The sequence below is a fragment of the Rhea americana genome, unplaced genomic scaffold (genome assembly GCF_003343005.1).
Source record: "Rhea americana isolate MKP2758 unplaced genomic scaffold, rheAme1 scaffold_1, whole genome shotgun sequence".
Taxonomy (NCBI): domain Eukaryota; kingdom Metazoa; phylum Chordata; class Aves; order Rheiformes; family Rheidae; genus Rhea; species Rhea americana.
In genome coordinates, this window is record NW_028185038.1 from 5,893,924 (window position 1) to 5,921,517 (window position 27,594).

The 27,594-nt window shown below is 36.1% G+C and overlaps 3 protein-coding genes across 8 annotated transcripts in view; 2 read left to right on the forward strand and 1 right to left on the reverse strand.

The window, feature by feature from the left end:
• ATXN7L1 (ataxin 7 like 1) overlaps positions 1-9,368 on the forward strand; it is a 122,993-nt gene extending 113,625 nt beyond the window's left edge. For all 6 annotated transcript variants that reach the window (XM_085298046.1, XM_085298069.1, XM_085298055.1 and 3 more), the window contains 2 exons: positions 3,479-3,553; positions 6,747-9,368. In XM_085298046.1, the coding sequence (XP_085154172.1) occupies positions 3,479-3,553; positions 6,747-6,788 (117 nt within the window). In that variant the 3' untranslated portion in view covers positions 6,789-9,368. The remainder of the gene's footprint in view (positions 1-3,478; positions 3,554-6,746) is intronic.
• A 5,058-nt stretch (positions 9,369-14,426) lies between these two features.
• EFCAB10 (EF-hand calcium binding domain 10) lies at positions 14,427-16,059 on the forward strand. Its single transcript, XM_085298150.1, has 4 exons — positions 14,427-14,543; positions 14,838-15,002; positions 15,253-15,337; positions 15,852-16,059. Exons 1-4 carry the CDS (start codon positions 14,441-14,443, stop codon positions 15,886-15,888), a joined length of 390 nt encoding a protein of 129 aa, XP_085154276.1. The 5' UTR covers positions 14,427-14,440; the 3' UTR covers positions 15,889-16,059.
• Positions 16,060-16,773: 714 nt separating this feature from the next.
• On the reverse strand, positions 16,774-27,499 carry RINT1 (RAD50 interactor 1). The gene is made up of 14 exons (XM_085298140.1): positions 26,903-27,499; positions 26,317-26,512; positions 25,916-26,157; positions 25,034-25,207; positions 24,807-24,956; positions 23,451-23,607; positions 22,833-22,943; positions 22,420-22,645; positions 21,678-21,815; positions 20,646-20,845; positions 19,513-19,727; positions 18,664-18,844; positions 18,457-18,575; positions 16,774-17,177 (listed from the first exon to the last, which is right to left on the reverse strand). Exons 1-14 carry the CDS (start codon positions 26,908-26,910, stop codon positions 16,961-16,963), a joined length of 2,334 nt encoding a protein of 777 aa, XP_085154266.1. The 5' UTR covers positions 26,911-27,499; the 3' UTR covers positions 16,774-16,960.
• Between the last annotated feature and the right edge of the window lie 95 nt (positions 27,500-27,594).

The following is a 27,594-nucleotide window of genomic DNA, read 5'->3' on the forward strand; positions in this document are numbered from 1 at the left end:
TTTTTTGCTTCTGAACCATCATGAAACTCTCACTTTCTGAAGACATGGGTCATAAAATGAGATTTGGAAATAAGGTAGTATCTTGGGCACAACAATTGGTAGACAATAGTAGCAGACAGGAGTGGAAGGAAACAAGTTTGAACAGTCTGTAGGAGACAGAGTGATGGCCTCAGAGTGGCTTAAGAAGTGTATTTTCTCTGTCCTACTCCCAGAAGAGATACAGCTGAGATGATTTGTTTGGCTTTTAAAAAATGGGTAATGGCTTTCTATTCTAAGCCTTTTATATCCGTGTTTTGCAATCAGAACTAATCTTTAAGTCAGTGGAGTGGAGCATGGTGTAAATTCATCATTCTGTCACACATCTGATGCTTGAAATGTAAGTGTACCCAAAAAGATTAAATTATCCTGAGATACAGTATCTCAAATGAGAAGAAAAAGTAACTGCAGATTGTTGCTTTGGTACATCTATTGGTTGTAAGAAATGGACTGAATCCTCTTTTCACAGTACAYAGACGGTATCTGTAGATCGTGCAGTCTGTAGAAGTCTTACAGATTTATTCAGGAGGTCCTGAGTCAAATTCTAACTCTCCCAGTGACTTGGCATGTTACTCTGGGACATTCCTGTTCCAGTTTGTGGTGTATTTCAGCATGTTGCACAAAAACCGAAGTAAATAAACCATAAAGAATCAATCAGATGTCCTTTTGTAGTATTTGTGAAATTGTAATTTAAGCTAATAACCTTCCCTTAAGTGAAAGACTAGGTCTRTATAATGACTGTTATGAGGATATTTAAACACAGTAATTATATATGTGTGTGTGTGCGTATGTCTAAAAATATAGTGAGACTTATTAGTGTAGCCTTTGGAGCTATACTAATAAAAATAGGAGGTAAAGTGGAGTTGATTGTATTTCAGATTTCTAATTGGTAGCTAGTTATCTTTGTGACAAGGATGCTGAATGGTGTGCTATACAAACCAGGTTATTTCCTACTGCTTTTTTCATTTGTGCTGTCAACACATGATGTTTGTACCCACTTAAACATATGGGTCAAATAATACTGCATACTGTACATGTAAGTATTGAAACTCCGGAGAACAGAATATTTTAAATCACTTTTAAGCTCTGTTATTTTGATTTTCTGTGTTCTAGAAATGCAAACACAGTAAAAATTCCACACACACAAAAAATCAATGTCACTTAAAATCTTGCTCCTGTTTCCAAAGCTCAAGTGATGGGTGATAGGCTCTGGAACTTTTCTAATCTAACTCAAGTCTGGCCCACGTAGATAGTAACTGAAAGTCTGAATCATTTGGTTTTGAAGTACATTTTACTTTCTAAGAAAAGAATTTGACTCCTGGCATCATCCTAATCTTTTTGAAATGGTCTTCCCATCATTAAAGACTCAACGCAACTGGGAATTCATTCTTAATTTTATTGAGTGTCATAATTGTTCAGTCTCAGTCTGAATTACCTTTCTGCTCTTGAATGCAAGCCCTCCAGCTCTGAATTACAGTATATTAATAAAGCAGCTCAAAGCAACATGTATTGCTGCAAGCTGTGTTACTCCTTGCTTTGTTTGTGTTATGTAGAGAATCGGTTTGTTAGCCATAGGAGCACTGAATGAATGAATGCCTAAAGAGCTATATTTTACTTCCTTTCATAATTCTAGTATCTCAGCAAATCAATTTCTTAATGACTATTCTTTCATGTTTAAAATGGGGATGTACTTGTACTCTGCTGTAAAGAGTTTTCATATCCAGGCTTTAAAGGGCTTTGAGTACCATAATGATAGATGTAAAGAAGAAAAATGGTAAATCCTCAGTTTTGTTGAAAAATGACAGACTTTGTGTTTTTTATCTGATAATATTATTCAGGTGCCTGTTGCAGGTTTGTCATGATGCTTCGAATGATTATGAACGATTTTACAAAGTTGTGCGTCTTTTTTCAAGATTTGCACATTGAAAAAAAGCTTGATGTTGCACATTACTACTTAGAAAAGAGCAGCTGTGGCACACAAACAAAAAGCTGAAGGGGGAACAGGGTAGATAGAGCCGTACCCTTTTAATCTTTGTGCACCACAGGAACTGCCTATTACACATCAAAATTGACTGTAAATGAAAACTTAATATATTTCTTTTGGACGGAATGTGAATAGAGAAAACTGTTCTGAACAGTCACTGTGAAAAAGGGTAGTAGCATGGATAYGGATACAAAAGCTACCGTCTACAATACAAATTAAATGACGAAATAGCAAATGGTGTTGCAAAAGGAAGGAGAAAAATGTGACGTCGGTAAAAACCTCCAAACCAATGCCTAAGTCCCATACGTTCAGTAAGAAACTCACAAATATATTTCTCACCATGTTTAAAAAACAGGTTCTTACTGCCTCTCCATCAAATGATTAAAATTGAAATTAATTGAAATCTATTGATCATGTAAATAACTATTCAAAATCTAGCTATCTGCCAGATTTGGCAGATGTCCATAGTTAATTGTGTATGAGCCTTTTAGTCCCTGGGAAACTGTTCCTTTGACTCAACAGCTGTCTCCTCTCTTTGTGTAGCAATAGAAATATCTGCAGTATATTTATGGGTCTCCACAGAAAAAAATTAAGAGGAACTGCTTTTGCAGAGTGTTATAATCTCTCAAGAACTGTAATATGCAGGTGAGGCAGTTCTACTACAGTATTTTAACTAAATACCTTTTAAATGTGTGTATACACACAGTTAATTTGCACTAATTCCCAAAGAAATTCTGATCCAGTAAATTGATATAATTGCAAATTTAAACCTCTGAAGTTTGGCCCTTCTGGTTTAATATTACTCAATAAGGCAAATATTAAGACTCACATCGTGGAAGAAAAAGGAGTAATTTTAAGGCATGATATTGGTGCTTGGCCACTGGCTTTAACCCTCTGAGTCCCAAGCTGAGGGGGAGGCCTCTTGGGAAGGAGTTCTGTGCCTGTGCACACTCCGCTCTGTTGGTTGCTGCCTGGCTGCACAAATTGACTCTGTAGGTTTGATAAGGCAAATGAGAGGTGGCAGCACTGACAGCCACCCCTCTCTACACATGTTCTGCAGAGCACAGTTTAACTATGAAGGCTCTTAAAAGATGCACACACTAAAGCAACCATCCCTAATCAGTTTATATCTCATGTCAGACTGGTCACAACGTAACTAAACCAGACACCTGAAGTGGGCTTTACAACCTACATTTTTTCGTTAGCATTTCTTAGGTTGTTTTTTGATCTGTAATCATGTTTATCTGCCTAAAGAGTTTTTTAAAGAATACAGGCTCCAAGAGATAATTATGATACTGTATGAAGAAGTATGTTTTAAAATATGTAATAGYGAAAATACCTATGTTCCAAATGCAAAGCGATTAGTGCCACTTTACACAGGAAAGAGAAGGCCRTTACTAGCATCTGCATTCAAGTGACAAATATTCCTCTCAATGCTGCTCAATTAATGTCTTTCAGATTGGAAAAAATAGCAGTGTAGCTTTGTCACAATCCAGTCCTTCGAGTACATCAAACCCGGTACACAACAGACAAGTAAGTTGCTTTAAAAAACAGATGTTCTTAAATAGTCTTTCAGGTGGTTCTGAAATATTTTATACTGTAAAGCCTTAAAATACAATCTCTTTATAAATACATTTCTTTATAAATTGAAGTTTTTTCAGTGAGCTAATACTAGATTTTTTCCCTCTCACTTAATATTTTTTTGCAGCTGCTTTATCCTCTGAGATTTATGAATGAGTTTTCTGCTTGTTTTTCACCACCTGTAATATGGCTCAGGTTATAGTATGTGCTACCCACTGGCTCTTCCTTTGGTCATTAAAAAATCAGCTGATGGTAGCAGCAGCAGAAACTGTATCCCCTCAGGATCCAGCCAAGCTAATGTTTTTTTTTTTCCTAACTTCTCCTGTCAAGCAAGATGGCACAGAAAAGTCCCAAAACTGGCACAGAAGGGGCAGCATATATAAATAGGCAAAAAGGGAAACAAGACATAAAGAAGATGGGATTTGACTATTCAGCAAAACTAAACTAAGTATCACAGCCCAATCAGAATTCTTCTTGCACTGTAAGAAATCCTTATCACTCCCATCATACCTGTTTATCACAAAGATTAGTAGATGAGTAATTTTGTTACTTATCCATCGTACCTGTTTATCACAAAGATTAGTAGATGAGTAATTTTGTTACTTTCTGTTTTGAGAACTCACGGATTTTTTTTTTTATTTGGCCTTTACTGTTTGACTTCCCAAGTTCGGTAGCTTATCAAGAATTCACTATCAGGATTCTTGATACATATGAATAAGGTTTCCCACCTCATGAAGGTGTAGTCATAAGTAAGCAAAAATTTATATTCCAGACTTCCTGTATGTATTCTAATTACGCAGGAGCAGTTACTCCAAATGGCTGTGCTGTTTAATTTCCCCTATGTCGACAAAGATAAAAGAGCAGTAATAGTAATCACTATTATGATAATTCACAACATCGTCCCCATTAAAAATATTCTGAGTCACTCTTATCTTGTGATGAACTGCCAAATAGTAAATTTTTTTTTTTTTTTTTGCTACTGGATGCAAAGGAATATAGATATGGAAGAGTAACTGCATTTAAAGGAAAATAATATGGAAAATCCACTCACACCAAAATGTTTCTATGGATTGGCATTTTTCAGTGTAAGACACTGTTACCAACTGCTGGTAACAGAGATGATAAATCTGTTTTGAAGTATAATCTTTTTTGCTTTAACCTCCTCCTACTGTATTTGTATAAAATACACACTACCCTAGGAACAGAATTTGTTGGGTAACTGTTGCCTAGATCCCATGGGAAAACCTAAGAGTGCAAAGCATTAATTCTGTGACAGCCTTATGTAAACAGAGGCTATTGCTGAACTTTTCAGCTGCCTGTTTCTGTAACTTTATGAAAGATAGAAATGTTTGCTTGTTTTTAGCCCCAGAGAATCTTTAATGTTCAAAATTTGTTTCTGTCAGTTTGATAGTTGAAACTGGAGCTCAGAATAAAAGTAAAATTAGATGCATTTTTTTATCTCCCATTTGGCAATTGTATAGTCTCTGAATAAAATTTTAGTCTTAAACTGTAATGTTTCTTTATGAAGTTATTAATTAGGTGATAATAAGTGGGAAATAAACACCTAAGGTATTATTAGGGCACCCTTAGCTCTTTTGCTTTTAACAGCAGTGTTATGATAATCAAGGAGTCTAGTTGAGGCAAGGTCTGTTGGCAGAGATGATCTCTATTATTACACGAGATATTACGGTTGGAAAAAAGCAGCCAAGTGTTATGAATACAAGTCTGAACAACAGACTTTAAACAAGTCAGCTGAAATTGAATTGCAACTTTCAAGCTAAGTATTAGTTTAGAACAGTTATGCTGGACTTGCATTCACTATGTTAATTAGTCAAGCAGTTTGTCAGAGAAAGTAGTTGCTGTCTAGGAAGCTGAGGGGGAAGGGGAAGTTAGCAGGGGAGAAGGTTCTTATTTCTCAAGGAAAGCGAGAGATGTCCTTAACATCCACAGGACATTAAGGGACTAAGTGAGAATGAGGCATTTTGAAAACAGTAATGGGCCATAAAACCAGTCTCCCTTTTGAACCTATGATTTCTTATATGCAGTCATACAAAGAAAGTGAGTTTCCCAGCTGCTTTCTGAAGAAGTCCCTCAGAGGCGAGAGGTTATGTGGTAGTGCCTGAAAATGACCTGCCACTGACAACTGCCTGTTTTCCATTACTGATTTGTGAGCTAAAGGTGCCTGGTGGTTGTTTTGATTCACTCAAACAGCTGCTTCTGGTCCTTAGCTCTATGTGATGAAATGCACTGTATTCTCAGATAGTGCTGTGTAGGACTCGCGGACTGTGGTGATACTGCTGTGGAGCCTGTTTGCTGTCTCCCATTGCATTAAACTCCGTTAGGTTAAACTCAGACAATTTGTTCTCAGTTCATGTTTAACTTGAACATTGCTGCATCTGTTTGAGACCTGAAGAAGGGTTTGTACACATAAAAGCTTGTCTTTTTTTTYCCAACTATTGGTGGTTTAATAAAATACTACAAACCCTACTTGTTTTTTAATAAACATTAATGGCATGATTTTTTATAGTTGTACAAATACAAGATTGTTTTACAGTCCAAATGACAGTGCCCGTTGATACTATATATTAAAAGTTTGTTTCGTCCAGATTTTATCCTTGCTGTAGGTTTGTAACTAATCAAATGTTTTTGTCTTCATAGTGTTTTTAGGTGCCTGAATTGTTAATACTTCAAGACTTCAGTATGCTGTGATTTTTAAATATTGAGTAACTAGATCATTTTATTAAAGGAAGGTGACAACATGTATGCCATATGGTGTTTCCTTGTGCCTGAGGTGCTGAATACATGCAGCTGTAAAGGAAAAGATTCTTCAGAGTTGTCTCATTGTTCTTTATTTGTCCCGATATGCTAAGCTAACTAACACAAAATTCACTAAAGTGTACTCAAATCAATTCCAAAAGGAAATACCTAGTTTATTCAAAGCAGCTCCTTTTCATAAAGGTCTAATGTAATTGGACTGGGGTTTTTTCTTTTTCTTTTTTTTTTTTAATAGGGATGGAATTTGACTGGGGAGCTTGGAAATAAATTCCTGGGTTTAGTCCTGCGTTATCAGATGCAGATGTTATTAAAGTATTATGTACTGAAAGACATTTTGTGATTTTGAATCTAGCTCTGGTTTCTCTTTTAGAAGACATCAAACCGGACTGGTAGAATAAGGACTCTTCCATAACAAGAAAAAGGAACCAGCCTATAATCTCTAGCTCTCAGCAGCCCTACTCCACAGGGTTTTTCTTTTCTGTATCCTACAGATGAATTTAACCTTTTATGAATTTGTGGTTTTAAAAAGAATTAAATTTATAGAAAACTGTAATAGTGATTTGTTTAGTTTTTCACTTGTATTTGCCACTGATCTGTGCATTCTGCTTAGTTATGTTTCATGCCTTTTCAAGCTGTTAGCGTTGCAATGCTCCCTTTGATTCCTTGTCACAACACATTGGACATTCAAAAAACAAAATCAGATCATGATTTAAATTTATTTTAAATTATCTGCAATTTTTTAATTAAACAAAAACTACAGTAATTCTGTATTTAAGCTTGTCCTATGGATAAAAATTGGGTGCATTTCTTAGCAATTTGCAAACAGCTGGGGGCACTGCAACTTTAGGGACTAATCCTGACTGGTGCTCTGTACCCACAGCATTTATTAATTCCAGTGGGAATTCTGAGTGTTCAGCCTCTTCCAGGATCAGGCTCTTAAGGAATCTATACTTAAATCAATGCATAGAGGATTTTTGCACCAAATGGCAATTAATGTTACCAGAGGCTCAACATGTAAAATCCCCATATCTTGATGGAGTTCTAGACCCTTAAGATCATAGTACTTGATAAGTAAGTTTGCAAGGACAGGAGTTGAGCAGATTGGCTTGCATTAATAGAATTGCACTGACAGTGTTTCTTATAGGATTACTGAATAATTTTTTAATAAAATATAGATTTTATAATCAGGAAACCAATACTAGGTACTGGAACAATAGTACAGAGGAGTTAATTTTTATTTCTACAGTGTTAAAAGTGCACTTATATGCTGGTTTATTTACATCTTTGGGAAAAGGCGAGAGACTGCAAATAGGGAGATTATTACTACTTTCTTTTTTAAAAAAAGAAGGCTTAAGGCAAATTTTAAGACTTAAAAATGTTTAAGCAATTATAAACAAGGCTAGACCCTTTGAAAAAAGTTTAGAAATATTCCTAAAATAAATTTTATAGTGTTAATTTTGTAATAATTTATGTTTTGCTATACTTCAGAGCTAACTGACCGGAATAGTTTCAGAAACAGTATGAAACTTAGGAAAGTTTAAGCAATGTTTATATTTTTAAAATGTTCTTTGAATTATGTTTTTATTGTACATTTCTTCAGACTGAAAAATGTGTACATATCTTTGTTATTTTTGCACAATTTTTGTCTTGTTTTAGGAGCAGTACTATGTTGATTTTTTTTAATTTATTTTGAGTTATGAAACTGCAGGAGTTTAAAAATCTCAGTAACAAAGTCATCCTCTGTAATCAATGAACTGCTATTTCTAGTTGTAGAAGAAAAACAGTGGTTGTGAGATTCAGTGGTTGCTTCTGAGAAAAATGCTAGTCGATGACTGAAGGAGCAATTTTGTAGTTTTAGGAAGTTTTAGCTCTTTCCATGCATCTTTTAATTGGAAAGCTGGAATATGAAGCCTGTCCTTTGAATGCTGCTTAATTTTTTTTTCAAATGGCTTACACCTACAGCATTTCAGGAAAGCTAAGCACCAAGTAAAACCCCACAGTATTCTTTCACCATCAAAGAATTGTTATTTAATTTTATATATTAAAATTTTCAGCTTGAAAAGTGAAATGGAAATAAGTATTTGAAAAAAAATGGATATAAACTGGACCAGCCTATAATGCATTATTAGTGTAGCATTCAGTTGGTAGTTATTTTTCTTCCCCATTTGCCTGAAAATCTTGTGATTCGTTTCCAGCAATAGAGGCTCAGAAGCTTTGGTTGTTACACATACGCAATGCATAGGCCCGTCAGCCATAAAAAAGCGACTTGGATAACTTGTATGCCTTCTTTTGTATTGATGTAACAATTGTAAATAGTGCTGATCAACCTTTGTAGAGAATAGTTTATACAGCATATTCTATTATTGCTGATTCTCAGTGAACTATTGTTTTAAAAAAAAAAGGAGAAAAAAAGAAATTTTTCTATTTACACCTTATATTTTGTTATGCTGTTGACCCATGGCACTTTAACAAAACTCTGTGGGTTTTGCATAGCTGGTCAGTCATGGGGTATATTAAATAACTGTTGTTGCACAGAAATGAATTTGCACCTGCTATATTGTGCTTTCCTACTACAGATTTTAGAACCTTTTCCAGAAGACTTTTGAAGAAAGCATGTCCAATCATTCTAAAAAAATGCCATACTTGTACAGCCAATTTCTTTTCTACAATCCATATTTTGTAACACTAAGTATTTTCATTCTTCGTCCTGCACCTTTATGTATTAGCAGTATCAAATAGAATTCATTCCATGCTTGTGATAATTGTAAGCAGAATAAATGTCTAAAGTAGGTGTAAATAGTAAATTCTATGGCTTACAGTTTAAAAAAAAGGAAAAACAGAACAAACGTATCTGATTGATACTGCCATGGTTCAACACCGGGCCTGGAGATATTCTCTAGTGAGCGATTGTATTTTTGTTTTTTGCTTTATTATTATTATTTTTTTTGTAACATGGCTTTGTAAATAAAATAATTTATATGTTTGTAAGAAACAGATGTTTTTGTCATTATTTATCTTTACAAAACAAAATGGCATGTATTAGAAAGCTGACTTTTTCTTTCCAGAGGCTGAAATACACTGTATGTATACATACACTGTATGTATAACCATGTATGTATGTATATATGTATACACTGTATGTATAACCAGTATTGGGAATTTGACTGAAGTAGTTCAGATGACCTGCCCAACTTTCTGTATAGGGCTGAACTGCTCTGGGATTTTTGTGGTGTTCATATCTAAAGTATTTCTACACTTACATGTCAGGATACGTGTCGTGACTGGCTACTGAGTTTTTGTACTGATAAACCATTTTTAAATTCCTTTGCTTAGCTGTATACATTCTTACATTCTTTATCAATGTGAGAAATAACTTTGCTGAAGCTTCTAGACGTAGGAATTCTCACTTTAATTGGCACTGCAAATTTATAACAATTTTTATAGTTGTTAAACATGCAATTTTTCTCTAGGCATTAAGATTCCAGTATCTGTGTAAAACGTATTGCAATTATGGATGAATTGAGACTTAAATTGTTCATTGGCTTGTCAGCTCTGCAGAGAGGATTGCAGTTTTTCCTCTCACTGCAAACTTCCTCTATCTGGGGAAAATGTTTTATGCTCCTTTATGAGGTATCTGGAAGGTCAGTCTTGGAGGTACTGTAGGGAAGAATCTCGCAGTTACTGTGCAGTCTTTTTAAAGGCAAGAAATTGAACTGCAAAGTGGGGTTTTGTATGCAAACACTCAGTACCAGCAGCAAAGACAGATAGTTGTCCTGCATTAGAGAGAACAGTACCTGAAGGAGGAAAATTTTGTCTTCCAGAGGAGCAGCTTTTTATGTAATGTCTTGTATGTTCTGATGCATGCAGCAAAAGCTAATCCTGAACTTCCTCTTACTGCCCAACTTGTGTCTTGGTCTGAGCTGCTTCTATTTTGAAAACTCTGGATTTTTTTTTAATCTTGAAGTTATCTTTTCCAGTACCCTGTAGAGAAAATGAACATCATGAACTAGATACTGAAATTTTAGTAGATTTTGAAAATTCAGGAGATCGTGATATTTCATCTGACAAAAAGTTGTCCCCAAATATGGCTGAAAAGTTATGTTTTGTTTATAAGATGCTTTGATACTACTTGCAGACAATACAAATCAAAACTACAAGCAAGAAGAGATAGCCCCACAGGTTTTTAGTTGCTTGCCGTCATTGCCTGCTGCCAGCAAGGGTCAAGGACCACTGAAGTAAAGTATTTTTAAGTATGACTGGGTGAGTCATTTGTTAGCACTTACAGATTTGTTTTAATGGTTTACAAACTGTTCTCTTACTTGGAATTACTTTTCATTCCCCCTAACATTTTGTTTTGTTACACAGTAAATATTTTGCTTGTAGCAGTACTTTTACTTGTATTATTTAACATACCCTACAAACCCTCAGTTTCTTAGATAAGCAGATCAAATTGCAACTTTTTTGTTCACTGCATTATGCAGTTACGTTTTCATAAAAACAGTTTATATGTTTCTATGCATCTGTTCTTACCAGAGAACTATTTCTTTTAAAAGAAAATTGTTGCTGTCAGTAACCAGTAACTGTTTTCTTTTTCATCCAAATCTGTCAGGATCCACAACTAGAAGAAATGCCAAATAATGATTCCAGAAATATTTGGAGGAAATTCATACAACAGATTCAGACTTTTGAATACAGGAATGTTGATTTCATGCAAATTTTTATGATGTTTTGCTCCTGGAGTACATCTTGAAAGCTACTGTCCAAAACAAGTACAGACCTCTTTTAAAACATACTTCCCTAAACTGAAGAAAGATAAAGCTGACAGTTCAGCAATAGGTCCTTGTCTGCCCTTTGGCTGTGTAAGCATGGTAGAAGGTATGCAGTGCTTTCTTGTTTTCATTGTGTAATGCATCACAAATAACACAGGCTAGATTAATATAATACAATTAATAAAGTAGAGGCAGGGCTGACCTTCAAAGGGATTTCAACATGCTGAAGAACCGGGCTGACAGAAACCTCATGAGGTCAACAAAGGTAAAGGCAAAGTCCTGCAGGTGGGAAGGAGGAAGAAAAAAGCTCTGTAGGAAAAGGACCTAGGGTGGTCCTGGCAGACCAGCCACATGTGAGTCAGTGGTGGGCCCCTGTGGTGATGAAAGCTAAGCATACCTGGCCACAAATGGAAGTGATTAGTCTCCTCTGTTTTGGCACTTCAGTGACCGCATCTGGAGTACTATGCCAAGTTTTGGGCTCCACAGTACAAGACATTGGCATACTCAACTGAGTTCAACAGAGGGCCACCAAGATGAATAGGAGCTGGAACATATGGACATCTTTTCCAGCCTTTAGCACTCCTGTTTCCTCCCACAGCCCTAGATTTTATAGTTTTTGTATGTTCCAACTGGGGGAGGGGGAGGCCATCTGCCTCTTTTCCTTTGCAAGCCAAATGCCTGGTCTGCAAACAGCTTCATTTATCTGTCCTGCAGTCCCTATTCCTTTAAGTTACAATCTTTGAGACTCTAGGTAGACTAGTCATATGTAAATAAGATAAAATGTTTAAGCTATTAACAATATCCTGCAAAAAGATCAGCTTCTGCCACAACGGATATCAACTCTTTCAACTAGATTCAATTTAAAATAACCAGGACACTTTAAATCTTTATCAAGAACTCAAGGATCAAATCTGTTCTCATATATTTAATTAGCATCTCTATAGAGAAGCCAAAGAACTTTCTGATGATTTATCAAATAATGTTTTGAACTAGATGTTCAATCCCCTCCCTACAATAATCAGTGTGAGCTTTTCACAAATTGTCCTAAGTTATACTTTTAGAACTCATGTATAGCTGATACTCTCATATGAACCAACGATAATGAACTCTCTAGATGATGTATTATTGGAAAATATTTTCAATGAAATAAATTATGCTCTCTTAAAAATGAATTTAAATTAAACATTGTATTCCTAGTAGAAGATCAAGCTGGGGTTTGCTCTTAGTGATTTTCTGAACCATTTCCCATAGAAATACCCYTTAACTAGTAATTCCAGTGCTAGTGCTTATGCTTAAAATTTTAGCATTGAACACATTTAATGATGGTTACCTTTGTTGGCCACTAGAAATTTCCTTTGCTAAATGCTGTTTTTCTCCCCGAACATTGACTTACCTTTCTTTCCCTCGTCTTTCATTTGTTCCCTCTGTTCTTAGTCAGTCTTCCTATCCTAATGATTTCCTCTCCACAGAAACACTCTTCAGGTCCTTTTTCCTCCTCTGCTGGCCAGTTCAATCTCTTGTTTGTACTTTTCTACATCTCAAACTACACTTTCTCCCATCTCACTTCCTGTAGGAAGAAGCATTTGTTATTTTTTTGAAAAGTTTACTGAAAGTGATATAAAAGTCAAATACAGGACTGGATTCAGTAACTATGAACTGCATTCCTTAGGAGAGTGAGATTTCCAGCACTGCAACGTAGCTGCCAAGGGAGGTAAATGTTACGAAGCTACAGTTCCTCTAGCCCAAATTAAGACTTCTGGGAGATGGCATAACCTGTTAAAAATACTCAACAACAGAGTGAGAGAAAAGGTAGCTGTACTGTCTCTGCAGTTTTGAATGCTACTTCTCACTGTTCCTGTATCAAAAATAGGTGGATTTGATTAATATATTGTGACATTTCAGTTTTGGCAAGTAATAGTTAAATATGGACAATACTAGAATTAAGTTTAAAGGGAATTCTATTATTTTCTTTACTGTATGTCCATTTACTTGTCTGTTTTACATCCGATGACAGAAGGGTATCTTTCTTAGATTTGCTTGAATATTCTTTTCTTTGTGGGACACTTTTTGATTATCTTTCTCCTGCTCACACTGGGTAATGAAAAGGCTCTTTCATGTCTGTTCTCTGTTTACAGTTTATGCTGCAAACCCAAATAATGATTTTTTTAAAAAAGCAGCCATTTTCCTTACTCTTTGTTGCTACTCATCGATTTTTTGAAAGAGGCGTCTTTCTAAATACACTCTTCTTTTCAAATACTACAGGATCTCTGTACTACAAGATCGCTGAAGAATCTGTCTTCTGCTGCATGATTTCTCTTGACAAACATACCAAGTCCGAGTTYCACAACAGAGAGAGGGAGAGAGGGGGAGAGAGGGAGGGAGAGAGAGAGGGAGGTGGAGAGGGAGGTAGGGAGACAGGACAGACTTCAATTTCCTGTAGCGGTAGCTTTGCTTTGTAAGTTGAGTATAAAATTAAGCTTCGGAATGACGGTGTAGCACTAATATTATTCCTGTGGGTAGTATGCATTACTAGATTCCGCTAGGTGGCATCTTAATCCTAGCAAATGTTAAGATACAGCACATGGCGTGTTAGCAAAATGTTAAGTAAAACCACCTTTAGCAAGTGAGTCCAGGCAAAGGAATAAAAGGTGTAGACTGGACGACCACGTATGAAGAAGGAAAAACAAACAAACAAAAAAAAAAACTGCCGCTGAAGTTGAAAAAAGGGTTATAAATGTTAAAATCAAGTCTGCGTCACTTGCTCTTCCCTTGAACTAATGCAAGCGTGGTACCAGCTAGTAACTTGCTGAAAGCAAGGATTTTCTGTTGTAGTGCAAGTATGATGAAATCCAGACAAATAATTTGCTTACCTTGTCTGCACTAATTCAAGCAGGTACTGCGCAGAYAATGACGTCCCAGTAACCTGCTTTACTACCGTTAGCTCTTTCTCCTGGTCTAATCTGTACGGAATTGTCCGCTATACTGATACCCCCGCCAATTCTGACAGAATTGGACACCCCCCCCCCCAAAAAAAAAAAAAGAAAAAGAGAAAAAAGAAAGCCCGGTGTGTCAGTCACTAGGTCAGCTCGCACCCGTTTACACACACTGGCACACTTCGCTGCCTCATTCCCTTCCTCTCTCGCTACCGAGGCGCTTTGTGAGCACCACCCCCTCGCCGAGAGCCCGGCGCCCCTGTGGCCCGCAGGGGGAGCGGCGGCGGCGCGCGCCGCAACCGTTAACGGCCGGGCGCGAGGGTGGGGGGGGCGGGGCGCGCTCGGTCGCCTGGCAACGCGGGATGGCGGCGGCGGGCGAGCAGCGGGGCCGCGAGTACCTGGAGCGGCACCGCATCCCCGAGCTGCTCCACAGCCTCAGCGCGCTGCTGCTCTACCACCGGCCCGGTACGGGCGAGGCGGGGCGGCCAGTCCCCAGGGCCGCACGGCGGCCATGCGGGTGCGGGCAAATAAGGGGGAGGGGCAGGGACCTCCAGCCTGCGGGGCCGCTGGCCTCGGAGAAGCTGCTGTCAGGAGCCCCAAGGCTTTCGCTGYCCTCTCCCGAGGCGGAAGACTTTATTTATTTGTTATTCCGTCCTTCCTCTGTCAGGCTCGATAACAGCACTGCGAGGGACGGTGAAGCTGGCTGAACTGCCTCTGCTGCGACTCCTGGGGCAGTACATTACTTTTGCTTCCTTGCAGAAAGACCACGCGAGTTTCTGATCCAGGTACTGGAAAAAGTGCAGGCTGGAAAGCAAGGTGAGGGGGAGTATCCTTGTCTTATGGATGAGTCGAACCTGACTGCCATGTTTGAGATGATGGACRTTGCAGGTCAAGGGTACATAACACCAGTGCAGTACAAAGAAGGTTAGTCTCACTTGAATACCAAGTTTTTTTTTTTTTTTTTTTTTTTTTTTTTTTTGCAAAGGAGAATTTTATTAAAATAGTTTTAGAACCATGCATGTTTGCTTTTTAAAAAAAGTATCAGCACATTTGACTACACAATCTGCAAGTTGAAAAGTTACATTAATTATGTGTTTACTACTAGCTTTTCCTTTAGATCGAGGTGACTTTCAGTCTTTAAAGGCTTATACAGGAAATTCTGTTTTAACTTTAGCTCTTAAAACCTTGGGACTGTGCACAGAAGGCCTGCACTCTGAAGATGATGCAAATATCACACTGGACACATTCAAAGAAGAAGTGTGAGTTTAATTGAAAGGGTATTTTGTTGTTGCGTAACTGTTTATTTACAAAGCATATAATTAAAGGACTGACTGGTTTAACGTACCCACATTACTTTGCATTGCACAACTGAAAATGGTCAGTTACCGCTCCAACTTGATTGACTTGCAGTAACCTGAACATACTCTAAGACTCTGAAACTTGGCATTTTCCTCAACTGTCTCATTTTCAAGATCCTATTAAAGCAGACCAATCTGATTATCTTCCCCACAGATCAAAGACAGTTAACCCAGGTATCAGATGGCCTAAGTGGTCAGAATACTGATTTGGAAATATGAAAYATTTAAGCTATGTTGGCTGCTCTGCCTGAAGTAGTGAAACAGGCTGAGTTTTAATAGTGTCTCATAGGCAAGGTATGTTTCGAGGAACAATTTTTTGATAACTAATTTCAATAAAAATTAGTGTCACCAAAAGATAACTGAACCTAGTTATTCTAATATCTAACCAGAACTTTTTTTTTTTTTCCTGTCCTAGGACTAAAAAGATGCTGGAGAGCTGGGCTGTATATTAGTTTCAGCTGCGGAGGTATACATGTATCTATTTACACCCACCCACAACATAGACATTTTCCTCAATCTTTTCTGTTTCTTCATCTGTTGACAGCTGCTGTCCTCTCATTTTTAAGCMGTATCCTCTCTTTCTCATTTTTCCTACATTTAGCAATCAGACTTAAAGATAACCATTTTTTTTTGTTTACAAACTGTCTGAAAATTGCCATTCTTCTGTTACAAGACTATGTTATTTAAAAAGATGTTTTGGAGCTTCTGCAACAGGAGTGATGGATTCAGAGTGTAGCTTGTGGCAGTACTGTTACTTGTTGGCTTGTCCATCCACTGAATAAAGTTAACTCCAAGAGACAAGTTGTTTCTTAAGTTTTTTTTTAAAAGGAAAGACGACCAACTGCAGCGACCTATGAGAAATGTCTAAATTTGGAGAAAGATAGCACTTCCAACCAGAACATTTTCATTCATTCATTTCAAACTATTTTCATATTTACAACATAGAACTTACACAATTTCTGAATAGGCTCAATAATAAAGGTGGTCCTACTTAAAAAAAAAATCAGGATAGACTTTGGGACAGCCAAAAAGATAGTATGAAAAGTGACATACACCTTCATTTCATTCTGTGTCCTAGATATACACATTTTATATATGTCCATTAACTGTGATTTACAGATGTAATACCTGTATTTTTAACATAAYTGCACCAGTTCATATGAAATAGTTTCCCATGCTGTGTGCAGGTGTATTTGCATATACACATTCCTTCCGTATTCCTTACAAAGGAATAGTTTGACAACATGCAAGTAGTATTTTTTAGGGTTGCTTTTAACCTTAATTAGAAGAAGGCTATAGAAAATACCCCACTTCTGTGGGAGTAGAAGCCAAATCAGTAGCATCTTAAAATCATTTTATTTTAACTGTGTACAGAGGAAGGCACAAAAACTAAGTTAAACCAATCTCTAAGCATGTATCAGGGAAAAGAAATCAAGAAGTATATTAAATGTAAACCATTTGCTTTAGTTCTATTGGAAATAAGTAATACAGAACTAAGTTACTGACCATTTTTCACAAAAAMCTTTATTTTCCTGTATTTGGCCAACTAGCTCTTAAATTCAGCAGAATCTCAACATCCTTTTGAGCTAATTTGAAAACCCCAAGTTCATTTAATGCTGCTGTTGCAGATGGGTGGTTTGTCTTTAATGTTACTTCATTTTCTGAGGCTGTCTGTAGCACATCCTTCAAAAGCAAAGCAGAGCCAATATTTAGGTTCAGGATAATACAGGCTTCTTTTATACTGCAGGAGAAAGGAAAGAAAAGGATTAATATGAGGAATAGCCATGAGATGTATTTAACAAATWTGTGTGCACAGTGATTAACAAAAATGTCTCCACAGACTTCTGAAAAGGATCAGAACTGCTGAACTGAAAAGTACTGTTTGGATGAAGATAAACAGTGTAGTTATTCTTACTATTTAAGTGTCTTCTATTAYATATACATAGTTCAAAAGCATCAATATTTTGCTTCCTAGTGCTTGGCATGGCTTTTGCTTCTTATTTTTTTCATCAATACTAAAAATTTAGCACTTAAGCTGTCTAGCCGCCTTTAACTACAATTTTATGTAAGACAATTACAAATTGCTTCTTATTTGGTATACTTTAAGAGCACAGTTTAACAGACAATTGCTAAAGTCTGAACACCTTCCCTCATTAATATCATTAAATAGCGAAGAGAATGATAGTCTGCCTCTGTCACACTGTTTCTAGTCTCTAAATATGATAGTCATTTACCCAGTCAAACATTAGTTCTTACTATTCCTTTCTACACTTATGCTGTCTTAGGCTGGGAATAACGTATGTATCAATTACCTTTGTGAATGGAAATGCTCAAGTAATCTTAAAAGCAGAAAATGCTACTTAAATATTCCAATTTAAAATGCCAGTATATCATTTGTGTCTTCCAAATGTTCAAAACTGAAAGCATACTGAGGCAGAATTCTTAAACCAATCAGCCTAAGGATTTAGCACTGGACTGTTTGGAGGTCTCTCAACTACTTAAAAAGATTGACCACGAAGATAGCAGCTTCTTTTCTCATCAGTGAAAGCAACTAGGCTGCTACACAAGACAATTCTGAGCAGGAACATAATTTAAAGCAGCCTTTCTTTTAATGACAAGAAAATTGATTGTCCTGTACCATAACTAAGTCTTCGAGTACTTTCTCTGACCCCAGTTGTGAAATATAAGCAACAGACTTCCAAAAATTCAATTATCTGTGTGCAGCAGACATCTTGACTATGTAAAACACTCGAGAACACATGCCACTGTCAACTTCTGCTTGAGTATATACAGCAGAATCAAGATTTATGTAGTTTTAAATATTAGAAGCTGAGATGATCCAAACATTTTAAGCAGTTCTCCTACAGACAAAATTAACTGTGAAAAAAACTTGTGAAATGTAAAGCATATCTACCTATCTATCTATAGATAAACAGACCTACATAGATAGGTATATATAGATAGATACTTCCATCCATTCACTTTTGAAATATTAATACATTGGAAGTTTGCCTACTTACTGTTTGAAATAGTTTTCTGGTCTTTTGCAGTAGTGTGAAAATAAAGGGAACAGATTTCTACTCATGTCAAACTGGAGTTGTGCTGCTCCTCCTTCATTGAAATGATTTGCCAGAATTATCTGCATACACAAAGAGGTGCACCTTGTGTTTAGRCTAGTTGCTAACACCTGCATTGTCCTGTATAGACCAAATTTTGCGGACACCTACCTCCTGATATATGAATACATCCACCTTCTCTGCAAGCATTTGCCAGAAAATTTTAAACAATGAGTGACAGAGCTGCTGTTCTAGTTGTAGCAGGCGGTCTCTTAAGGTCAACAACATCGGGCAAGCTGTGCTTGATAAAGACATTACTGCTTGCTCTGCCTGGGATGGTAAAGATAGCCATCTAAAGGAAGCAATCACATTGAAGTCATTATAATGAAGTTATTCATATGAAAACAAGTGAATCGAAAATTATCCTTTTAAAAAACACTTAGTCGTTTACAGTGTTGCAGAGAGAGATCTTTCACATTTCAAATATATAAAAATAATCRTAGTCTAATCTCTAAGTTTCATTTAAAGTGTTAAGCTATTTTGTTAAAAAGTCTCTGAATATATCATACAAAAACAAGAACCCCATGAATCAGCYAATCTATAAAATCACTGAGCTGCTGTCTTCATTTAATGAAGTACTTTACCAATTCTACTAAGCAAACATTCAAGAAGCCTTTGTATCCATGAAGATAAAAGCAACCATTACAAGTCCTTTCATATTTGCTCTTTAATACTACTTCCAAGAATRTAATTCTTGGAAGAATATAATCCAAAAAAAAGTAAGCCAGGATTCTTCCTAAGGTTTTTAAAATGATGTGCTCACTTATTGCAGGACTAGTTTAGAAAACTTAAATCAACATTAAAATGGTTTTGAAGGAAATGAAGAGAATTTTCCAAAGTTTACTACCATTAGCCATTTCTATTCAGGAAACTAGTATTTCCTATTTTTGCCCTTATTTCTCTCAGTTTTTTCAACAGAAAATAATACTGTAATAGAGGATAGTAAACAAAAAGAATCACCTCTCTTTTTTGTACAGCTTTGCAGCCTCTTTGACCTCTCTGAAGACATGATCTACCTGACGAGTCAACATATCATGTTTCAGACGTTCTAGGAGGTTAATCATTTCATCAAAGACAGAACTCTCCATCGATGCCAGCTGCCCTAGCTGTAGTTTACTGACAGTATTATTTTCTGCACAAACCTCTAGTTCAGCCTGCTGCAACTGCAAGAAGAACTACAAAACAAAATCAGACATAAATATGACCAAAACCAATTCTATCATTTACATTTCRGACCCGTACTTTAACAGGTAGGGTTCTAAAAGACATTCTCCTGGCACATTCATAAGCTTAAAATTTTAAGATTAAAAAAGAAAAACTTCTTTTTTTTCTGCAGCRCTAATATAGTAAAAATAAAACTGTGTTTTCACAGTAGTGGAACTGGTATGGTTTTCAAATACCACAGCAAATAGGTAATGGGAATAGATCTAGAGAAACAGTGGAAAAGATTTTATAAGATTTCCAGTGAAATGCTTTAAAAGGTCAAATATGTTTTTTTTCTATGTTTATTTACAAAAATAAGCTAGAATCTTTAGGGMTTTTTTAGAAATAAGATTTCATTAAATAACAGATTTGCTGGGCTGGCTAAGAAAATGGATCGAGTGTAATGTGACACAACAGTAACAGTAAGAAGTTGCTGATTTAGGTTTTAAGCAGATCAAGAAGCTGCATTTGGATGTAGCTATACAACATGAATGAACATGTCTTAGAATCACAGAATGGTTGAGGTTGGAAGGGACCTCTGGAGATCATCTAGCCCAACCCCCTGCTCAGCAGGGTCACCTAGAGCATGTTAGAAAGGATCGCGTCCAGGTGAGTTTTGAGTATCTCCGGAGAAGGAGACTCCACAACCTCTCTGGGCAACCTAAAAAGTCAAGATTATCCTCTGCTTGATCCACAGTTTCTGTGAAGACAGAAAGAATTTGGAGGCAGACCATTTCATATACAGTAACTATTTCCACTATTTATAACTAGTTCTATTTTTTCCATGATTAATTCTACTTAATACAGTTAGCTGAACACTGCTAAAAACAGAACAAAAACATGAAACATAAAACACTGCTACTCCATTTRGAAGCAAARTAATTACTTACTACATTGTCAGCCCAGTCTGCCAACACTGTTGCTATGTAGTTAACAGCATTAAGGATTGCACAGTATCGAAAGCCTAAAGAAGCTCTCGTCTCTTCCTTCATTACTTGAGTTAAGCGTATCCTGAAGTCATCAACTAATTCCTTCTGCAACCCCAGAAACTGCAGTTTTCTGGAAGCTGTTGGAAGATTCTTATACCTGTCTGGAAAGACAGCAGTAAGTAGCTTTATGTTTTCCAACACATAAAAAACTGAATTCTAGTAATGTTATGGCTGTCTTACTACACAATTTTACTTTCATGAAGTAAATAATATAATATTTACTTCATAACGTCATATAYGTCATATAATATTTAACTTTCAAATAGTTAGGGAAACCACTCATTGCAAAATCTAAACATGTAAATAAACATACTTGTTTTTTCACTCATGATTCTGCTAGCATATTGTATTCTAACATATATATGTGTGTATATATATTTGTGTATGCGCACGTGTGGTAGGTAGTTTGTTTTTTGTTTTTTTTTTTCGAAAGTAGTATGTTACTATACCACACCAGTCCAGCAACACCACATGGCCCCCTAAAGCCTCCCACACAGTAAGATAAAATCACTGAGCATGAAAGTAAGAATGTCTCCCGAATACTTGCTCTTTTGTTCTTTTCTGCAAAATCAAGTTACTTAATAGCTTCTAAGGTGTCAAGGAATCTAAAGTAATGGTATGATTTTTGTTTTATTACTAAATCATGTTTTCTCAAGTATTAAGGAGTTTCAACATAGTAAATATCAAATGTASATTTTTAATTAGGATTTTGTTAGCATAGTACCTAATACAAGAATATTCTTGCTTGAATTTAAGTCCAAAATACAATATGAACAGGAAAACTTTTGTAAAATTGCAAACATCACAACTTTGCATTTTTTTATTTGGTGAACATTGCTGGAAAAAAATATACATTTAGTAAACAATAAATCTATTAAGTTACAATTTTTCTATTATTCATTTTAAACAAGATGAATGTCTATAGCTTATTACCTGTTATAACTAACAACAGAGTCATAAAAGTTTCAGCGCAGTCTGGGACTTTCATTTCATCTACATCAGTGATATCTTTATATTGTGATATCCATGCAGCCTCAGATGAAAGCATAGAGTCCATTTTCTGAAGAGCAACTGAGAGGCACAATATTATAAATTGTTTAAATGTTGAATAAATAATTTCCTAACAAAAAACCTCTCTAAAATACATTAGCATTCCTAAGAATATAAAAAAGAAAAGATAATCTTAATTATCTCTAATTAAAGATAAAAATTTAATTTTCAGAGTGTGAAAACAACTGATACCTGACTTTGTACACAATCAAATCATCTCTGCATTTATAGTTCTGTTAACAACCATATCAGAGCTGAGTTTTCTCTATAGTTGGCTTGCTCCTTTACAGAATATTTCCTCTTCATTTCTCATAAGTTAATACCCTTTCTAATTCAATCTAAATGCCATCATTCTTCTGCAGACACAAATATATCGCTGTCTTAAAAGAAAGTCTACTGAATTCCATACAGTTGAGGGGCAATAGTGCTTCCGTAATTTAAAAGACTATCAGAGACAAAGCAATTTTTATTTTTATGTTCTAGAATTATTTTATCTAAAGAGCTTTATGTAGTAACCTTGTCCAAGTGACTTACCCTATTTAAGGGGACCATTTGTGTAAGTATACATTACATAATCAGAAAGAAAATATGTATAAAGGCCAACAAAATCCGCTGCAAGTCTTACATTTTTTTTCCACCGTTAGCCACCTTTGGAAGCAGGACTCTTCTGAGAGAATATGCATGCAACTGGGAAAGCTGCTGATATAACCATGAACATTGTATAATTCTCTCTCAAACAGAAGTACCTCATCCACAAGGTGACAAAATAGAGTATCATCGTATAAAAGGCATGGAATATCAGTAGCCAACTTCTCCAAAATCAGCATTACTAGACCACGAGAGAATTCAAGCTTTCAAAAAGAGAAAAAAAYAAAGGTCAGAGATAAGTAATTATTAATATGTAGATAGCTTTAAAATTGTTACTAGAGTGAGTTAAGTCTCACCACTTATTGAGTGAAATCAGTAAAATGGGCTTGCTCCCATCTCTATTGGAAGTCGTCAAATATATGATACAGATTAAACTACAGAACTGCTTACCCCAGCGTTTACTGAAGATCCTGCCTTCTCCAATATGGGCTGGATTTTGTCATCAAGGAACTGTGCATGATTTCCAATCCACATAAGCACTTGTGTTAAATACCACTCGGGCTTATTAAAAAAGATTAATAATAATAAATATTAAACACATCCAAACAACATTTATCCAAGTGTTATATCTATTCACTCATGTAATATGTTACCTATCATTAAACAATAAATGAAATGCGTGCTGAAGTATTTAGCCAAGATTGTCAATGCAAGCATACAGACTTGTGTTACTAAACCGTTATAAAACAGCTCTCAAATTCACTTGCAGATGCAATACAGCAACATTAAGTGTTTTACTTGTAAGAAGCCTGCCTAAATGGTTATTCTCAAAGGAAAATAATCTTTGATGATACTTCACTAAAAAAAAAAAAATCAGATTCCAACAGGTAAACTGAACATCTCATTTTATGTCAAATGAAAAAGTGCTATCTTGATGATTGTCCACACTTGCAGTTTTGAAGAATCTTAATTTGAGGCAAAAAAAAGTGTTAAACAATGTAATTTAAATACAGTAATACATCTGCTGCTAAAACCAAAATTAAAAACAATCAAGTATATCTCCCATACCTTGTTTAAAACATTGGTTTGTTTATTTCCAGTGAAATGATACTTGAATCTTTTCTGAAGAGGATTCAGCATGATCTGTATTGGAAGGATAACAGGAGGTGATGGAGGTAGAGAGTACTTTTCTGGCAATTGTTTAGGTTTGGTTAGTAGTTCATCTCTAAGTTTGATGGTCAAGGATAAAACATTTTATTAATAGACCAAGCAAGCGTGGAATTCTCCCAACATCWTAATTTCAATAAAATGGTTTATAAAAATGAACATTTCTTAGTTCTACCTAGATGACTTAAGGCACTATTATATAAGCTATGATATCCTCAGAGCATGAAAAATACTCAAAATATTTCAATTTTATATAATACTTAATATAACTCAGGCTGCTAAGGATTAGTTAGTTATTCAGTAGTCAATAAATCACTGAAGTTGGTTTAAGAAACCAATTATAATTTGGGAGGGGACGATGGGGGGAGCACCAACAATAGACGCAAATAGAATATGCAAAACACATGCACATTGCATATTCTTCTTATAGAAGGACCAAAAACTCATGGGATTAATAAATGTAATACATGATTTCTCACTTTCAAGAACTGGTKTAAGTGACCCAAACTGACAAATGAAAATTGTTATTAATGCAGGGTTACATAGACTGACCATGCTTCTTCCTAGTGCAGGATTTAAAAAAAAAAAAAAAAACTCTCCAGTGAAAACTGTTTAGATGTGCTTTATTTAATTTATAAACAAAAGGAACAGGATGAGCAATGGAGCTTTTTGAAAATCTTTTGTGGCCTCCCATTTTTGTAAAGTCTCCTTCCAAGATATGTATCTCTAGCTAGCTCTCTACTCCTCCTAGGACGGAACATCTCAAAGGGACTAAGGCTGATTTCAAGTATGCTTACTGTTTCACAATATAGAGTAGATACCAGGTCTATACAGAGCCCTTATATCCTATTATGCTCTGCTTAATGCCTATGAAAGGAAAAGCATTTAGCTATGCCTCGTAGAGAATGTATCATCATTTTTATTAGCAAAGGTAATGCTGTCAAAGTGTGTAAGGCCCGATCATCATGACACCTGAACTTTCAGCTACCATGAGATCACTGGATCTGGTGACTTGGACTTGTAGTATTGCTACTGCCATAAGGAATAGTTTCCCGTATTGAATACAAGTTTTAAATTCTAGCCTGACAAATGACACTTTCTATGTAAAAAGTATATTCTAATGTTAACACAAAGTAATGTAATTTCAATTTCTATTCTGTCTTCAGAGAGAATAAAATTGTGAACAATTTTGCTTTAGAATGTGCACCCTTGACATGTATATTTTACTAAGGATAATAAAACTATTCAAAAGGATACGAGGTTTGCAATTTTAGAAGTTGACAAAACAACATCTCCAAATTATTGTACGTATCAGGAGCGCTGGCTGGTGTAGCAAGGCCAAATGCCTGAGACTGTGGTGGCCCCACAAACGGCCAACGAAGCTGGGTTAACACCTCTTGAAAGTCACTGCAACACAAAATGTGCATTTTATCATCAGTTTATGGTACAATACAAAGATGATACAATGATGATACACTGCTTACCTTGACAACTTGTCCTTAAGAATTTTATGCCAGAATTTAACAGTGGATCTCATAAAAGAAAGAAGATGAGAACAAGATGACTCCTGAAGTTTAATATCCAGTTCTGCCATGAATGCTAAAGTAGTGGCTGCCTCAGGAACATTGTTGGTCATCAGGTACTGCTGAATGTTATCACTGTGAAATAAAATTGAGGCTCAAAATTCATTAAAGGTTACACACAAAAATGTTATCCATATTTTGAGAAATGAAGACAAAACTTGCTTAATCTAAAGTATTTTAATGATAAACTAAGTTACTGCTCTGAATACATACACAATACCCACACATTATTAATGGACGAAGCTCCTTAATTGAATCTTCCTAGGAAGTATGAGTCTGTCACAGAGAACCAAAACTACTGAGGAAAAGGAGTGGAAGATGAGAAAAGGAGGAAGGTCTCAAACTCTTTTAAGCACTGCTTCTTGAAATAGTCATTTTAAAGAACTGTTTTTCCTTTCACTTCCAAGAACAGCACTTGAAGTAAATTCCACAAAGCAGTAGATCTGCCTCATCATCTCTATAGTTTTTGTGCATAACTGATGTTTGTCTGTATAAAATTTGATCCAACAATACTTTTTAATTTCTGAAATTCTTTGCGTGCACTACAAAAACTCTCCACTGAAAGAGGCTATGAATGAATTCATATAACACTGTATCAACACATAAGTTGACAGAAATCAGACCAATAATCTCAAATTCTCACTAGTAAATGAATTAACAAATTGCATCCATTCCAGCGTTTATCAACTTTTTTTTTCTATCAAAATTGAATATTTAACATTGAAGCCTTGCAAACGTGCAGCAGTATCAGTAAGAATTTTTTTTAAGGTTTTTCAATTTTACCTTAACTCTTCTATTTGTGCAATCCATTTCAGGTAAGACAGATGTCGTTCAATCTCTTCTACTTGACTAATTAGCACATCAAGATCTTCCATCCAAGGCTGAGCTTTCAGTAAGTGGTTACTGATTGAACTGGATAGAAGGCTTTCTTCCTCCAAAAGCCGACTAAGAGACTTTTTAGAATCTTCTGCATTCTTTAAAGCATTCTGAATTCTTCTAGGGACTTCTGATGAAACTGTAAGTACCTATAAATACAGAAAACTATTAAGCTTGAAGTGATGTAAAACTACTGCACTACACAGAAATATCATATGGGACATTAATATAATTGCCCCAATTTAAATATACTTAATCAGTCATTCAGCATATTTAGCATTTCCATGAAAATCCGAAAAGACACTTACCTGTTCTTCTAACTGCCTTTTATTTTCAGATAGCTCATCAATAAGGTTGTCTAGCTTCCTCAGAGAATCAAAGTCACTTCCAACTTCTCTTTCCACAAATTCAGAAACATAGTATGGGATATCACAGTGATCTGGATCTCTAGTGACTTCTTTCTTTCTAATGTTACTAGTTGCCATGTTTTCTTTATCTGCAATACTGATCATATGATTTCTAGTTAGTCACAACTAAGACAGTACTACCAACTGTTGATCTGCTCAGGATACAAACTTCAGTTTAAATTGAACTGTCCTTACAGAATTTTAAATAAGGTCTTAATAAGATATTCAATATTGCTTTAAGTGAGGCAATTTGCTTGGATAAGGTTTAGCAGAGATACAACGAAACCTTGCCACTACACACTCCATTATTGATTTATCACATATTAATTAGTAAAGTGAAATCGATTCACTACTTGAAGGAACAGCTGCCCCAAGTTTCATTAAAAGGACTTAAGTATGCTTGCTTCTAGCACAGAAATTAAGAAAAAATACTAGAACAAGCATGTATTTTTATTAAGCATGGGGAAAAAAAAAACAGCCTACTTACCTTTTCATGCAGTTTAGGATGTTCCAGAAATATCAAATGATGAGATGACCCATGACTAGGAAAATATCCAGTTAGGTCTTGTAGAATAAGCACACGATTTGCAAAGTTAGTACATCAGTGAACTATCAATAATAACAGTAATAATAAAAAGAGTATAACAGCAGAAGAGGCATGTACTGGTCAGTGCATTTGGCAGCATCCAGAAAAAATAAAGTCCTGAAATTGAGAGGATGTTTATGCACAGTAAAATGGGGGGGAAAAAAAGCAACAATGACTAGTTGGCTTTATTACAATTCAGTTTTTTAATTCCACTTTCAAAACAGTGCTTGTGTCATTCATACACCTGTTTTATCCGTTTAATTAAATGAAAAAGTGTATTAAACGGAAAACAGAAAAGAGTGAGAAAAAGGTGCAAGCGATGAGTCGCAGTTGGGCGAGCACTAAGGAGCACCAGGAAGAGCAAACTAGCAGACTGCGTAGCCTGGAAGCAGCGAGTCCGGAACGGAGGCGGGCCCTGRGGAGGAGGAAAGCGGGCGCTGCCTGCCGGAGAGGGCGGCGGTCAACGCCTGCAGGCGGCCTGCAGACACGGCAGCGAGCAACGCGCCGAGCCTGCTGGCCACAGCCACACTCGGAGGAGCCTTCCGGGAGGCTGCGGGCCCGCACGCCTCCGCGAGGCCCTCCCCGCCCCGCCG

Bases quoted from the DNA above. Each gene is read 5' to 3' on its own strand.
- RINT1 (XM_085298140.1), bottom strand. The intron at 22,944-23,450 runs GTATGGGAGATA...TTTTTTAATAAG, and splicing joins AAACCAATGTTTTAAACAAG to CCCGAGTGGTATTTAACACA. The intron at 17,178-18,456 runs GTAAGTAGGCAA...TTTCTCCTGCAG, and splicing joins CCAGAAAACTATTTCAAACA to TATAAAAGAAGCCTGTATTA.